We start from the raw sequence: 18,036 nt of genomic DNA on the forward strand, positions 1-18,036 counted from the left end.
TTTGGCACTCCAAGGGCTCTTATAAGCGATGAAGGCACCCACTTTGTTAACAAGATTTTGGCAGCTTTGTTAGCGAAATATAGTGTGAAGCATAAGATTTCCACCGCTTACCACCCTCAAACCAATGGTCAAGCGGAAATATCCAATAGGGAGATCAAGGGAGTAGAAAGGATTGGTCTCAACGATTGGATGATGCTCTTCGGGCCTATAGAACGGCTTTCAAAACTCCTTTGGGAATGTCACCATATCGTTTGGTTTTTGGGAAAGCTTGCCATTTCCCCGTTGAGTTGGAGCATAAGGAATATTGGGCCACTAAGAAACTGAATATGGACCTCCAAGCTGCTGGAGAAGCTCGAAAGTTACAGTTAAATGAGCTGGAAGAGATGAGGTTGTTCTCCTATGAAAATGCTAAGTTGTACAAGGAGAAAACTAAGAGGTGGCATGATCAGAAAATTCAAGCTCGGGTCTTTGAGAAGGGGCAGAAAGTATTGCTCTTCAACTCACGCTTGAAATTATTTCCTGGCAAGTTAAAGTCCCGCTGGTCTGGTCCATTCACAGTGGTGCAAGTTTACCCCTTTGGAGCTATTGAAGTTCGCGAAGATCAATCCGGAAGGGAGTTCAAAGTGAATGGGCAGCGGCTGAAACATTATTTGGGAGGTGAGATCGACCGAGAGAAGACCTCCATCACCTTGGAGGATCCATAAGGCTGAGGTCATTTTGGGTTGTCAAGTGATTCAGGCACTAATTTAAGGACAACCCAAAAAGAAGAAAGTGTGAAATATTAGTTTATATGTATAAGAAAAGAAAATATATATATACATACATATGAGTGTTTTTAATTGTTTTTATTCTTATTTTTATTTTTTGTAATTTTATTTTCATTTTAGTGTGATGTTTTGGAGTGGTTTTATGTGTATTTTGGTGTTTCAGGTGTTAAGAAAGCAAGAAACAGGGTGTTCGGAAGTGATTTTGAAGTCTGATGGTTTTGCGAGATTTTTGCTGCAGAAAAATGGCCGCAAATATTTCCGAAAAAAAATGTGGAGTTACGTCAAATTTGGGTTGCTGAAGCACATCTTGGGCACTGCTAGCAAGCTGGGCAGAGAAATAAACCTGGGTCATGGTGTCATTCAGATATATATATAATACTATATTAAAAAAATTATATATATATACATATATGTACTATATTTAATATTCTTTCTACATATTTTACTTTATATATATAATTATATGCATATATACGTAAATAGAAAAAAATATATAAAAAAAATAGTTATATATATATACCCGAATAAATATATAAAATCTATATATATATAATTTCAGTAAAAAAAATTTAGAATATATGCATATATATATGTATATCTCTGTATAATATATATATATTATAAAATATACAATATATATGTTTATATTTTATTTATTTATTTTATAATACACATATATATATCCCAAATTACCCTACCTCCCCAGTATCATCTTCCATGTTGTCATCTTCCACCAGCCGCACAGCCGAACCAACCCAAGCCCCTAATCCAGCCATTGCTCTGCCTAGTCTGAAACCCACTCACCCAGCCACTACGAACTCGGTCTGACCCACGACCTCACCCTCGACGAGCCATCCCCGTCGACCCATTCACCCAGACCGGTCGACCCACGAGCCCAGCGAATCACGACCTAGTTGCCCCTGCCTGTGCGTGCCTCAGCCCAGCAAGCCACGGCTAGTCCAGGCGCAAAGAGCCCAGCACCCTTTTCAGCGCACCAGGTGCTTCCGTGAGTCCTTGCCAAAAATTTGGTCAATCGATACCACAGCCTTCAGCACCTAGGCACCAAGCTCCTCACGAGCCATCCATTTGGGGTACTAATTCTTTGTTCAGATATACTCTTGTGACTATTGTTGGGGCTTTGGCTTTCTCTGTTAGTGTGTTCTTTTGGGAGTCCTCTATTGGATTATTGGTTGCCAGTGTTTATTCTACTACTCTGTTGCTGTGTTGCTCTGGCCCACTCTCTTTACTGATAAGCAGGATATTGACTTGTTGGGTACCCATTTTGTTGTGGGACAGCCTTGTTATTTAGCTGCTGTCTTTTTGCCCATCATGACCACTAAAACGAGAGCACAGAGAAAGAAGCCAAAAACCACCCCACTTTCCCCTGTCCCACCATCAGCTACACCAAAGTCCACCAACCCCGAGGCCTCCACTATCACACCTGACCCTGCACCACCTGCTCCTCAGCCATCACAAGCTACAGCAAAACAAACCAAACCAACACCCCCCAAGAAACAGCAACCCAAACCAACCCACAAATCCAAGCAAACAGAGACCACCAGTCCTATACCATCCCCTCCCGAAGCAACACCAATGAAACGCAAGACAAAATCCAGGGCCAACACCACTAACACCAAGGCAGGTCCATCTACTCAACCCCGCAATGCGGAGAAATTTCATCGCGCCGAGGCTGCACAACGCTTTGAGAAGCTTAAAACTAAAAAGTTATGGCCTGAACGGGGGTTTTTACCTGCTACTTTTGAGTTGCCATCCTATATCACAGAAGTTATTGAGAAGCACCAGCGGGCCAGGTTCTGTTTGAAGCCCAAGCGGGTGTGTGTGCCCCTTGTGCGTGAATTTTATGCCAACTTGGTGACTGAGGCCAGCCCTGAAGTAATAGTCTGCGGTACCTCTGTGTCCTTTTCAGCAGAGGTTATTAATGAATTTTATGGGTTGCCCATTTATGTGGATGTCGACTTCCAGGACTTAGTTTCTGCCCCCACACCAGAGCACTTTGATGAGGCACTTCGTACCGTGGCTATTCCTACTGCCTCTTGGACTGTATCCACCACTGGTCGTCGTACTTTATCTTATGCTTTCGTGACTCCTGAAGCCAGTGTATGGCTTGCCTTCATCAAATGGGCACTGCAGCCAATCACCCATGATACGACTGTGAATCAAGACCGCGTGCTGCTGTATTGTATTTTGGCAGGCAAGAGTATCGATGTTGGGCAGATCATTATGCAAGAAATCTTTAGTTGTGCCAAAAATAATTCTGGTCGTTTGTTCTTTCCTGCGCTGATTACTCAGTTATGTTTGAAGGCGGGAGTCACTATCAGCCCTTCGGAAGAAGTGTTGCAAGGGCGTGTCGACATTGATTTGGTTTCCATTCACCGAGTGCAAGGCCATGGTGCTAAATCAGATCGTGGTAAAGCACTTGTGAGCGATGAAGCGCCGCCTACCTCCACTACTGCCATGCTGTTATCTATGATCCTAAGTCGTGTGGAGCACAATGAGCAGCAGCAGATTGAGTATTTCAAGTATGCAAAGAAGCGGAATTTTGCTTTGATTAAGTCTCTTCAGCGGAACTTCACCAGGCCCACAACACCTTTCCCTGAGTTTCCTGATGCCATTTTGAAGGAATGGACCATTCCACTGCCGCCAGACGACCCTACTCCTTCGGATGACAATTCCGAGGAATAGGCGGAGGGAGTTTCTTATCTTAGCTTGTTTATTTCTTATTTTGTTCAGTGCTTTTGTATTGTCGCTATTCTGTACTTTTGACTTCATTGTTGTCTTGTTTGTTGATATTTGGATTTAGTGTCGATGTATATTTTGTTCTTGTGTTTGTGTTGTTCCGAGGATGTATTTTGTCTTGTTAATCTTAATTAGGGGGCTCAATGACGATTTGCATAATATGACCATATATTCCACCTAGGTTGAAGCTGAATGTCTTTCTTACTTTAGTTTTAAATTATATTCTTTGGGTGTGAATGTTGCTTGCCATTGATTGATGCCATTGTTTCTCTCTTTAGGTCGTGCATAGCTTGACTAAGCGGTTTTGAGAGCCTAGTGAGAGTTAGGTTCTTGTGAGAGCTTAAGTTTCTAGAATTTCTTAGTGGTTTTCCTTGAGGCAAAATCCTAGACATCACTGCATTAATGAAATGATTTAGGCCATCTTTGGACCGTTTGAGCCTTTGAAGCCTCCCTTGTATGCATTTTTCTCCCTAGTCACCCCATTGAGCTTAAGTGTCCCTTTTTATTTCTCACCCACTCTTTAGCCAGCCTTTACATATATATGCTATTATTATCATCTCTTTTCCCCCACACCCTTTAAGCACCTTGTTCTTAATAGGATTTCTTGGTTGTGCATTTTGAGGGGTTTTGTGGGTTGAGTGGATGAGAGGCAATTCGGTGAGCGATTTCCTTCTATTCTTTTGCTTGTTTTCAACATTAGGGACAATGTTGCTTTTAAGTTTGGGGGGAGAGTGTTTTAAATTTTCTTGTTTCTTGCCATCTAGTGGTTAATCTTCATTTATATATATAATCAAGAGTGCACTCCCTTACATTAAAGTATATAAAAAATAATAATAATAATAATAATAATAATAAAATATATATATATATAAAAGAAATCAGTAAAGAAAAAAAAATCAAATAACAGAAAAAAAAAAAAAAAAGTAGGTATGTTTGTAAATAAGTTTGGGGGTGTACTTTTCACATTGTTGGAATAGTGTAGAAGTTTTATCTTTGAATGTTAGTAATAAAGGTTAATGGCAAAATTTTATTTTGTTGGGGGTTGTCTTTGGGGGAGAGTAATGCTTGCATTTATGTACTTAGGTCCTAGAAAGAGTGAGGTGCTTTAGGGTGATATGAGCCAAAAATTTATCTCTCTTAACCTACCTTCACCCTAGCCCATCATTACAAGCTTAATAAAGCCCTATTGATCTTTGGTGTAGTGTTTGTCTACATTAGTGGAGAGGGAATCACTAAGTAGCATATGGAGACATTATTTCAGCTTGATGACCAAGGTCTAGCTTGATTCTTGGTAATTGAAACCGTTTAGGAAGAGCTATGCATGCACTAAAGGCGGAAACACTTGATTCATATTTTGGCAGCAACATTAATACTTGAAGGATTTGATTTAAAACTTGTGCAAGATTGAAATTCAGCTTCCCATTTTCAAACCAACATTCCTGAGAGCTTTTACCCTTTTTAATCATTAACTAGGCAAAGTATATCCTCTGTGTTTGTTTGTTTATTTAGTTGTTCTGTTCAGTCTTTTCATTTGTTTTCATTGTGTGTCGTGCATCATCTTTTGAGATTCATCACTCGAGGGCGAGTAATGTCTTAAGTTTGGGGGTGTGATAACTCTTGAATAAAGAGTTATTTGTCATACTTTTAAGCTTAGTAAAAAAAAAAAAGAATAAGTTGAGTGATACTTTTGTAATGGTGTTATTTCATTTTATTATCCATTTTTGATAGTCTTATCTTATCCTTTAGTCTTTTTTTGAAATATCTTAACATTTAATAGCACTTAGAGAATTTTTGCATGGTGCTCTCTGAAGAAAGCAAGAAAAGCAAACAGATTTTTATTAGGTGTTGCTTGTGATAAAATATAGGGATTGTTGAAGACAGGAGCGTTTTGCTGCAGCATTTTCATAGGAAAAGAAGGAGGAAACAACAGCTCAAAGAGGAGGACATGTGGCATCATTTATCCAGCTGTAAAGGAGGCTGACGTGGCAAAGTGGGAAAAGATATTAAATCAACAGTTTTTTTAGTAAGTGGGCCACGTGTGAGAGAAAGGAAAAAGGTCAAAATGGAGAAATTAAAAGAAGAAAAAAGAAAAGGAGGGTTTTACCCTAGCTAATTAAGGAAGGAGCGCCCTCCATTTTGAAGAGACTTGAGCCACAAGTTTACTGCAGAAAACCAGAGAGAAAACAGAGAAAAAAAACGCCAGGAAGAAATAGAAAGAGATTCAAGGAAGAAGGAGGCCAACCAAAGAAGCTCAAGCATCATTTTGGATTTGTTTTTCTCTTCTTTCTAAACTCTATTGTATTAATTTCTGAGTTGGATTCTAAACTGAATATTATGGGCTGTTTTGATTGTGAATTAATGTTTATGAAATCATCCATGAACTAATTTCTTGGTGGCTTGAATTGTTGATGAACCCTATGTTATAATCTATCCATTTCTTGCACTTTATTTTAGTAAAATCTCCCTTGATCATTCAAGTGTGCTTAAATTAATTTCTTGTTGTTTTTTTGCCAGCAATGGCAAGTTATTTTAATTATATCTAATGTTGGAAAGGTTGAATGTAATAGGAAAAACTTGGATGACACAAGTCATAATCTAGGTTAGGTTATGTTATGTTAGTAATTAATATAGGGATATGTTAATTACCTTGTGTAACATATGAGAGTTGAACTGTGATTGTATTCTTAAATCTGATTTTGCATAGGAATATGTTTAATTAGGTAGAAGAATTAAGGTCATAAGATTTGGGAAAGTTTTATGCGTGTTAAATGAACTTTTTGTTATCCTGGGAGTTTTGCTAGAAAATTGCTGCAGCAATACGTTCGCAATGTGTTCAGGAAAAATAATATAGGGGGATTCAATGATTCAAGTCCATTTTAAAATTCATATATTTCTCTCAAGGTTCTTGTTCAGTTTACTTTAAGTAACTTTACTTTCTTTTTATTGGGTTAATTTGTAAAATCAAAGAAATTCAATTTGTTCACTAGTGTAATTGTCTAGTAATTAATTTTTGCATTTAGTTTTAATTTGCAATCCCTGTGGAGACGATCTTGAATACTCACTACTTTATTACTTGTTTTGTGACTGTGTACACTTGCACATTTTAATCAAATCAATTTTCACAACACTATTTTATTCCTATTTTATCTCTATTCTTACTGCTGCTATTTGTGTATTGTTTATTGCCACAACTAGCTTGTTTGTGTGTGTACCGAAGCTACCATTTTTGCATAACAAATTGGTATCAAAGCTAGGTTGGTTGTGCCCTAAATTGTGGTTGTTTCAGTCTTCTAAGGAAGCTTAGAACATGTTCGAAGAAAGACCTAGATGGGTACTTCATCTTCCATGACTACAAAATAGGAGGTAGAAAAGTTTGATGGCTTACACGGCTTTTCTCTGTGGAAGATAAAGATGTTGGAATTGTTGGGGAACCTTGGTTTGGAGGAAGCTCTAAAAGGTGAAGATGAATTGCGAACAACCTTGACAGATGAGAATAAGAAGGGTATTTTCAAGAAGGCATTCAATACTCTGATTTTGAGTTTCAGCGACAAGGTGTTGATAGAGGTCACGAAGATGAAGACTGCAGCAGAGATATGGGCTAAACTTGAGAGACTATACATGACCAAAACCCTTTCTACCTGATTGTATCTCAAGGAAAAATTCTTCACATTTAAAATGTTAGTAGGTAAGGATTTAAAAGAGCATATTGATGACTTCAATAAGCTATGTCTTGATCTTGAGAATATATAGGTGGAATGTGAGGATGAAGATAAGGCTATAGTGTTACTTCATTCATTACCAAAGTCATATGAGGTATTTGTAGACATTCTCAAGCATGGCAAAGAGACAATCTCACTTGAAAATGTGGTTGGAGCCCTAAACGCTAATGTAATGCCTTAATTTCTCATAAATTATTGAGAACACAATGTTGGGTCATAATCATAAATATTGCTCTTTTATTGAATAAAACTTGAAAATAAATACATACATGGATCTATGGTTTTACAAAAATAAAATAATTGTCTTTAACATAAAAATGAGCAACATTTAAATAAAACTTTAAAAGAAACCATTCTTTGATAACAATAAATAAATAGGCCCGCTTGATCTTCCTCGAATATATGGTCCCCACGAGTACATCACGAAGCTCTTAGGTCCCACTTGACACAGACCTTTCTATCCTTAATTGCCCGAAATAATAACATCATAAGGAGTGGGCTTCTAAGCCCCGTAAGGAAAATACAAACAAAAGTTAGTCATATAATCAAACATATCATAAATTTCACCAAAGTCATACCAAAACTTATTTATACTAATCACACAACAATAAATTCTAGGTCATATAATTACCTAAATCATATCATAAATCATAATCTAAGTCATAGCCATAAATCATAAGTCATAAATCATAGGTCATAAGTCATAAGTCATAATCATAACTATAGGTCATAGGTCATAATAACAAGTCAGATATAATAAAAAGATAAGTGTTTATATAGGGGTGATAATTAAGCCCCGAACATCACTTAGGTCTGTCATAAAGTTTTGGCAAGCGAGCCTACCGGACATAGTCTGTCATACATCATTGGACACCTTAGGTCCAGACACACTTACCCATTTTATTGTACCTGAAATGTTAGATCATAAACTACATAAACTAAGTCATAATACTAAGCTACCTAATTTTCCTTACCAAAAACCAGAATATTGGAGACAAGAGCGGGATTGGAAACTCCTAAAACCAAACATATGAAACCATAAGTTTCTAAAGAAATGAATTTGAAGATAAGATCTAAACCATCGGGATAAGAACTTACAAAAAACTTTATATTTCAAAGAAATTGAACACCAAACCAAAAGTCACTATCACAAGTTAGGATTTGAAGAAAATGAAAGAATAATAGAAACTATATTGTACTAAACCTGAAGATAATGAATACCTTGGATAGTTTAAAATCTCGATCTATACCTCGAACACCGAAATCACACAAAAACTTACTTCCCAAGTGTTTATAAAAGCTTTAGATTGAAAAGCTTTTAAACCCAAAACCCTAGTGTTTTCTCTCTAGAATAAATGTAGCAGTTTGGAGGCTCTGAACTGTTCTTGAATGATGAATAGAATGGCTGAGTGAAGGGTCTTATTTATAGAGTTAAAGGAGTGAAACTACCATTTCAACGAATAAATAAATGATTAAAAAACTGAATAAATTTGAATTATCTGTTCAACAGATGCCCAGAACTCGGTCAAAAATGTTCAGGAACGAGTCAAGGTTGTTGAGCGTTGTTCCTAGTTCAGAATTCTACGAAAATTCAAAATTGTCCACTAGAGCTGATATATCTCCTAGGGTAGGCGATATATCGCCCCTACCATGATTTTGAGGGTTCGTGGTTCCATTCATGCGAAGTCAACGTGTTTTTCGTATTAATATAGGCGATATATTGGCATATGCTGATATTTTAAACACGTTTTTGCACATTTCATGATAATTTGAAATTGATTAAAACTACTTTGACTACGTAAAATGTGATCCTAACAACTTTTGGAAGATTCTAGACCTTCTAGATATATCCTTTAATAAATTTATTCATCTAAAATCCTTAATTACTTAATAATCATATATGTGACAAGTGTCACATTCTTAATAATTCTATCTAAACCTTATGTTATAATAAATAATATTTCTAGGAACAGCTATATTAATCAAACCTTATGTTAAAATTAATATTTCTACACCATATGTTAAACTTATAAAATTCATAACTATTTCTACGAGGTTCGAACTAAATCCCGGCTAATACTACTACTACTACTGCTGCTGCTGCTGCTACCAGTTGGTGATGGTCTTATAGTACGTGGAAGAACTGAAAGAAGATATTACAAAGGCAGGGGAAAATCAAGGTCCAAGTCAAAGGGACCTAAGAAATTAAAATGCTACTATTGTCATGAAGAGGGACACATTAGAAGATTGTGTCCAAAATGGAAGAAGGCAAAGAATGGCTAGGATATTGAACAAGAAAATGCCACTGTAGATGATGGTTATGACAGTGCAGATGTGCTTGTGGCAGCCACGGAAAAATCAGATAAACAATGGATTCTAGATTCGGGTTGCTCATTTCACATGACTCCTCATATAGACTAGTTTGAGTCTTTTAAGGAGTGTGATGGAGGATAGGTACGGCTGGGAAATAAAAAACATTGCTTAGTCAGGGGTATTGGCTCTATGAGGATTAAGACACATGATGGAATGAAAAGGATATTGTCTGAAGTGAGGTACATTCCTGAGCTGAAAAAGAAATCTCATATCTTTGGGTATGCTTCATCATCACGGGTATACGTATATTGGTGATAATGGTGCTCTCAAAGTCTCCAAGGGTTCTATGGTGATTATGAAGGGAGTTAAAAGCAATGGTTTGTACATATTGCAAGCTAGTACAGTAATTGGTGTAGCTGCAATAGTTGCTGAAAATAGAATGACTAAGTCTCAACTATGGCTCAAGAGACTTGGTCATGTCAGTGAGAGAGGTTAACAAGAACTTCAAAGGAAAAAAAAAATTGTGTGGAGATAAATTGGACAAGTTGGCTTTCTTTTAACATTGTGTCTTGGGCAAGGCTACACGGGTCAAATTCAGCAACTCGACATACATTACTAGAGAAACACTTAGTTATGTACATTCGGATCTTTGGGGGCTGCACCATGGGTGGAGGTAGATACTTTATCTCCATAATAGATGATTGCTTAAGGAAAGTATGGGTCTACATACTAAAGTCCAAAGATGAAGCTTTTAGTGAATTTAAGGCTTGGAAGAAAATGGTGGAAGTTCAAATGGGCAAGAAAGTGAAGAAGTTGAGGACAGACAATGGCTTGGAGTATTTAAATGAAGAGTTTAATAACTTGTGTACAACTAAAGGTATGTTGTTCGGTGCAAATATGTCAAAACGTTTTTTTTTTTTTTTGGGGGGGGGGGCTATTACAATAGCTGCTTATCTAATTAATCGATGTCCATCATCAACTATAAATTTTAAAACTCCTCAAGAGGTTTTGACAGGAACTCTTCAAGAGGTTTGGACAGGAACTCCTCCAGCTTATGAAAATCTGAAAAAATTTGGATGTGTAACGTATGCTCACACAAGGGGTGATAAGTTGGACCCAACGATGTTAGGCTATTTCTAGCTTCATTTAGAATGTGTATTAAAGTTTGAATTAAGGTCGTTTTAAGTCAATTTGGAGTGGTTTTATGCTTGTTTTGCTTTGTTTCAGGTTCAAGCATGTTTAATAGGGATTGGAGTGGAATGCAAAGAAATCATAATGCCCATTTTGACAATCTCGGGAATTAAAGATACTTGATGGATGCGAATTGATTACTCGGCATTGGTTCGGGCTCGAAGTTGCAAGTTTTGGCGAAAAATTCAAGTAGTGTCGTGATACTTGGGTTTTGAGCTGCAGTAGTCACATAGTTAAGGGTTGCGGCACTACAGAGTCCATAAATCAATATTCAAGCTGCAATTAGCGTCGCAGCACTAATTGGTTAGAGATGCAGTTCTTGGGGAGTCAGAAACAACAAAATTTTGGCATTCGAAGTACGACCATGGTGCCACTTTCTTGCGCCGCGGTGCGATTTTTCGTACACGCGTTTTGAGTTTATTTTAGCGAGGGAAGAATGGGAATTTTGAGAAAAAAAACTATTGTAAAACCTAAAAGTATCATTTTGGAGACATTCAGACTAGTTCGACTCAGAAAATAGAAGGTGGAGGCTAGAGATTGAAGATTGGATCGGATCTAGAGTTCTTTTCTTCTTTCTTCAATTATCCTTATGTTTAATTGTCAGTTTATGTGTTATTTTAGAATGACTATGAACTAATTCCTTTATTAGGGTTTTCAATTAAATCACTTGAATCTCTTTTATGATCTAATGCAAAGTTTACTTTTCTTCTTCATCTATTAAGATCTTTTCAATTTATGTTTATTGTATGAGAAGTGATTGTCCATTGTTTTTCATTTATCTATATGAGAGTGAATCAAAATATATAAAGTGAGATTTGAATATGCTGGAATTGAATTGACATAGGTTTAATCTTGAACGAAAGTATCTCAATTTCTTGTGTATGTAATAACCCAACTATTCTAGACTTTGGACCATTAATAACTACTATGCTTATCATAAGAAAACGTACATATGAAACCAACATACTTTATTTAAAACTATAAAGCCAGTGTTGAATACATAAAAATGTAGTTAGGATATGGGACCCCATTGTTTTAAAAATAAAAACATAACATGGTCTAAATAAATCGATTACAAAACTAAGTGCAGAAAAATACATAGAAAAATATGATTTAAAGACTTCATCCTCAAATCGAACGCTCAGTCCATCAATTCCATCCTGCCTCAATACACATCCCAAAGCTGCCAAGAACTTTTCCCACTGCCATAACTAATTTCCCGCACATATAAACATAAAGGAATGAGCCTAATGCCCAGCAAGGAAATTCTACAACATAAATCATACACATAAAATTTTACCATAACATATGCTATATCATAAACATACACTATATCATAAACATATGTCATACTAATACAATGGCCATTATACTACTTGGGGCTTGTTAACTAATCAAGTCATATGCCCATTAGATTTGTGGGGCTTGCTAGCTAAGCAAGTCATATGCCCATAAATTTATTGGGGCTTGTTTAGCTATACAAGTCATATGCCCAAGTCTATCATACATAATATAACATTTCATAACACAACATAACATAAGATAACATATAACATATCATATAACATATAAAATCCTATCATATTCTCCTTACCAATATATCGGGATATAAGAACAGTATCAGGACTTTGGAACACTCCTAAAAACCATAATAGAAAGGTGAGTATACTAAAGAAAAAGGGATGAAAAGAATGAACGAACTATACCATCGAAAAGATACTTACCAAAAATCTTACCTTCAAAATCTTAGATGCCTAACCAAGAATAGAGAATACGAGTTAGGATTTTGAGTAGAAAAACTATAAGAACTTAAAGAAACAATACAGAAATGATCTAGAATTTGGAATACCTTGAATGCTTCTATGACCGAACTACACCTCGAACCGAAATGTACTATGAATCTTACTTCCCGAGTGTTTATTAAGCTTATAAGGATAAAGCTTATAACCCTAACCCAAGTGTTTATCACTCTAAAATAACCTAGCAGCTTGCAGACTCTGAACTTAGCTTGAAGAATGAATAAATGGTTGGGTACTAGGTCCTATTTATAGAGTTCAAGAATGAAAATATCTTCATTTAACTTGAATAAAATAATGGCTTTTTAATTGAAAAATATTTGAATAATTGTTCAGCATAGGCTGAAGACTCGTTCAAAAAGATTTTGGACTTATCAAGAGGTTAAGGATTAAAATGAGCTTGGTTTCAAAAACGTTCAAAAATCATGCACTACAGTCGATATATCGCCCCTAGTAGGCGATATATTGCCTGGGCTAATATGCCTGAGGCTCATCAAGGTGGCCGTGCGAAGTTACGTGTTTTTCATATTCCCGTATGGCGATATATCGTCCCCTAGTGCTGCGATATATTGGCATACGCTGAAATATTATACACGTAATTGCACATTTTCAGCCTAATTTGAATTGAGTAAACAGCCTTGACTAAGTCCTCTAACGATTTCAAAGCTGCTGGCAAACCCTAGGATATTCAAATATTACTCTTATTAAATTTATTCCTCAAAATACTTAATTATTCATTAAACATACACATGACAAGTGTCATTTCCTTATTGGGTTTATCTAAACCTTATATTATAATAAATATTACCTTCATAATCAGTCATATTAATTAAACCTTAGGTTATAATTAATATTCTTAAACTATAGGTTAAACTTATAAAATCAACAAGTGTTACTACGAGTGTCCAACTAAATCTCTGCCTGAACCAAAATCCACAGTCATAAAAATACTACAACTATGACTATTGCTACTACTATCGAACTAGCTAAGTAAAGTTCTTGGACTCTACAGTGTAGCTTTTAGGTTATTGATCTTAATGCTTCCTAGTTGATGAATTTATCATAGAAATATAGAAAATTCTCATTTAGGTTGAATTTCATATTTCGTGACTTAATATAAAATGCTTTTGTTAACTAGCTATCTTAAAGAGAAGAAGAATTGTTAATCTTGCATTAGTGAATGATAAAGTGGATAGTTGATGAAATTAAATGTTCCTATTCTTGATGGAATCTCTAATTGTTCCTATTCTTGAAATTAATTCTCGTGTTCCTTTTGTTAGTTTATTTTTGCAATTTACATTTGTTTATGCTTTCTTGATTTTAAACTTTACAAATCAAAATACGTTAGCTAAATATAAACTAGAAATTAATTATTTGGTAATTGATAAATCATTCTTCGTGAGATGATACTCGTTCTTACTGAGATTTATTACAAATTACGATTACATATAGTTGCGTAGCTATAAAAATCCGCAACAAGTCTTTGGCGCCTTTGCCGGGGACTGAAAATTATCAATATCGAAATAGTTAATTTTATTTCTAATTTTGTTGTTCTTTGAAAAGGTTTATAGATGGTTTTCTTGCATATTGTTGATTTCCATTTCAGGTAATATTGTTATATGCCTAGAAAAAAAAGGAGCAGATAGTATTGTTCTTGTTAATCATGAGATTGAGAAAACGTGTAGGCAGAATCGAAGAAACATGAGGGTAGAAAATTCCATTGTTGTTATGGTTGATAATACTAATAACAGTGGTTTGAATGGAGGAGTACCACCAGTGCCACCAGTGGCACCAGCTCAAGCACAAGGTCAGAATCCCGCTATTCGAAGAAAGACCTAGATGGGTACTTCATCCTCCACGACTAAAAAATAGGAGGTAGAAACGTTTGATGGCTTACACGACTTTTCTCTGTGGAAGATAAAGATGTTGGAATTGTTGAGGAACCTTGTTTTGGAGGAAGCTCTGAAAGGTGAAGATGAAATGCGAACAACCTTGACTGATGAGAAGAAGAAGGATATTTTCAAGAAGGCATTCAATACTCTAATTTTGAGTTTTAGCAACAAGGTGTTGAGGGAGGTCATGAAGATGAAGACGCCAACAGAGATATGGGCTATGCTTGAGTGCCTATAAATGACCAAAACCCTCTCTACCTTATTGTATCTCAAGGAAAAATTCTTCACATTTAAAATGTTAGAAGGTAAGGATTTGAAAGAGCATATTGATGACTTCAATAAGCTACGTCTTGAACTTGAGAATATATGGGTGGAATGTGAGGATGAAGATAAGGCTATAGTGTTGCTTCATTCATTACCAAAGTCATATGAGGTATTTGTAGACATTCTCAAGCATGGTAGAGAGACAATCTCACTTGAAGATGTGGTTGGAACCCTAAACTCTAAGGAGTTTCAACAAAAATATAAGCTGGAAGAGCAAGTTGGTGAGGGTCTTATAGTACATGGAAGAACTGAAAGAATAGAGTATAGAGGCAGGGAAAATCAAGGACTAAGTCAAAGGGACCTAAGAAAATAAAATGCTACTATTGTCATGAAGAGGGACACATTAGAAGATTGTGTCCAAAAGGGAAGAAGGCAGAGAACGACAAGGAGATTGAATGATAACTTCATTTTATGGTCATTTTAGAAGGTGTTTTTGTTGTAATCTTGAGTTTTTATGTGTGTTTTGTGCAAGATTACACTTTTGTTTGTCTTTGTTGTAGGTTGGTGCGATGAATCACGAGAAAAATGCAAAAAGAAGCTAAAATGGTGGGAAAATGAGGCTTCTGGTGGTTATTGGACTAAAAATTATAACAACAATGCTTAAAGGATGGGTTTTGATGAAGAGATGAGCTGAACGATCAAATCTGAGAAAAAATTTAACTAAAGCCACTGCTTGGACTTATGAGTTGCGACTTGAGGTGAAGTCAGAGGCGCATATGCTTGCAGGAAGGAATTAATGTCGTGACTTGGGCTTACAAGTCGCGACTCAAGAGGGAAACAGAGGCTTAGCTAAGGGGAAATTCAGACACGGGCTGCGACTTGAGATTCTTGAGTCGCAACGCCTGAAGCCATTAAACGAGAAGAAAAGGCCCCAAAAATAGACACCGATCGCGACCCAAAAAAGGCCAAGTCGCTGCCCGCACAAGGAAAAGCTCAGATTCTTTTAATTTTTTACTATAAATTTGTGTTTACGGTTTAATTAAGTCATTAGGTCAGTTTTTAATTACATTTTTAGAGACTAATTGTGGTTCTTAGGCTAGTTATTTATGCAGTTTCATATTTTTATTTCTTCTTGAAGTTTATGAATCTTATGTTTTTGAATAATTATTTTTTTGATTTAGTCATGTCTGATATGAACTAAACAATTTCTATCTAGGGTTTAATGTAGTTACTTGGATTTCTATCTAATTGAATTATGATGTTCTTTTGATTTTTCTTCTTTATTCTAATATATATAATGTGTGTTTAATGCTAGTAAATACTTGATCACTATTTTCTTGATTTAATGATTTTGATTCAAAATTCGAAAGATGAGAATTGAATATGCTATCATTATATAGACATAGGTTGCATATTGGACGAAAGTACCTGTATGGAATATGTAGTAATTAGGTTTCCATGCTTAATGCCTTCTATATGTTTAAGTTTATTGTTGCGAAATTAATAGTGTGTGCAATTATACACAGTCGTCAAACAAGTAATAAAGTGATAAGTCAAGTATCTTTTCCACAGGTATTGAAAATTGGAAATTAATTCACAAAATTAATTACTCACAAATTGGTTTCAAATAAAAGTAAAACAATAAGATAAAACTAAATTAATGAAAAACAAATAAAATTAACAAACAAAAACTAAGAGAAGAAACAAGCTAGAATTATTAAATTATCCTAAAAATACAATTATGGTAACAATGTTGCAGAGGAATGCTATAGCAACTGGGCAAAGTTGATTAGGAATTTAAATTTCATAATCCTTTTTCCAAAGTGTTTATGGTTTGGTTCTTTAATTAATTAACATATTCCTATGCCCAATTAATTTCAAGAATACCAATATAAGTACAATTCCTCTAAGTCATGCAAGGTGATAATATATCCCTATACAATCACAAATCCAAATCTAAGAAATTAAGAACTTGCATCATTCAAGTTTGTGTCCATTAACATTAACCTTTCAAGAATTAGTATTAATTCATCAACCCACAATTGGTGATCAAACAAAAGTAAGCATTAGGCAATATACACACTTGAATGAACAAAACTCATCCACCAAAATATTCATGCAACAAAGTACCAAATCACAATTTCAAGTCAAGAAAATAATACTAGCAAAATAGAAATTAACTCATAAATAGATGTGCAAAAATACAAAATTCTAAATTAAAGAAAGATAAAAAGAAAAACCCATATGGAGTTTGTCACAAGACTCCAAGCTTTTCCCTCAAAATCCTCTTCTTCTTCCTCTTGATTTTTGCCAAATCTCTAAATAAAATTACTAGAGGAAAATACCAAACCTAAAACTAACACTCAAATAAAATATTTTTTTCTTTTTCTTTTTCTTCATTTTTCTGGGTGTTTTTCTCTCTACAATGGAAGCTCTCTCTCCAAAATGGTGGATGCTCCAAGGTTGAAGAAGATAAAAATTAACTCTCTAGGGCTCCAAAATTGGGTATAAACCCTTTCTTTTTCTTCTACACGTGGGGACCACTCTTCTTTTCAGAAATTTTCACCTCCTTTCCACCTCATCCTCACACTATTCAAGTCTCTCCCCCTCATTTAATCACTTTCCAAGTGTGCAAACTTTATGTTGCTGCCTGTACACACTTTGCTGCAGCAAAGTTGATTGATGCTACAACAAAATGCCAGAATTTCAGCTCCAAGATGATTTCCTTGCACATGTTTCACTAAGCTTTCCAAGCACCCTTTCTTTTTTCCTTCAAAATAGATACCACATTTTTAGAATATAATCCCATTATTTTCCACAAGAGTTATCATTAATTAAAACAGAATACACAAACAAAATTAAAAGACAAAATGACTAAAACCACACAATAATAACACAAACACTCTATTTCACTTAAATTTTTAAGTTCAAAAGCTCAATTAATAACTCTAAAATATAGAGTTATCATTTATCAAATTCTCTTCATCTATTTTTCTGAAGTGAGGTACGTTCGTGAACTGAAAATAAATCTCTTCCTCTTTGGGTTTTCTTCATCATCACAGGTATACTTATAAGGGTGGTGATGGTGCTCTCAAAGTCTCCAAGGGTTCTATGATGATTATGAAGGGAGTTAAAAGCAATGGTTTGTACATATTGCAAGCTAGTACAATAATTGGTGTAGTTGCAATAGTTGCTGAAAAAAGAATGACTAAGTCTCAACTATGGCACAAGAGACTTGGTCATGTCAGTGAGAGAGGTTTACAAGAACTTCAAAGGCAAAAAAATTTGTGTGGAGACAAATTGGAGAAGCTGGCTTCTGAGAACATTGTGTCTTGGG

At 35.5% G+C, this 18,036-nt stretch overlaps 1 protein-coding gene across 1 annotated transcript; it reads left to right on the forward strand.

Annotated features, from left to right (window-relative positions):
• Positions 1 to 326: 326 nt before the first annotated feature.
• On the forward strand, positions 327 to 980 carry LOC133792467 (uncharacterized). The gene is made up of 2 exons (XM_062230375.1): positions 327 to 657; positions 931 to 980. The coding sequence occupies exons 1-2, from the start codon at positions 327 to 329 to the stop codon at positions 978 to 980; spliced, it is 381 nt and encodes a 126-aa protein (XP_062086359.1).
• The last annotated feature ends 17,056 nt before the right edge of the window (positions 981 to 18,036 follow it).

The sequence above is a fragment of the Humulus lupulus genome, chromosome 7 (assembly GCF_963169125.1).
Source record: "Humulus lupulus chromosome 7, drHumLupu1.1, whole genome shotgun sequence".
NCBI lineage: Eukaryota > Viridiplantae > Streptophyta > Magnoliopsida > Rosales > Cannabaceae > Humulus > Humulus lupulus.

Coding starts and splice junctions, on each gene's coding strand:
- LOC133792467 (XM_062230375.1), top strand. CDS start 327: ATGGACCTCCAAGCTGCTGGAGAAGCTCGAAAGTTACAGTTAAATGAG. Junction 658..930: donor GCTGAAACATTATTTGGGAG/GTGAGATCGACC, acceptor TTGGTGTTTCAG/GTGTTAAGAAAGCAAGAAAC.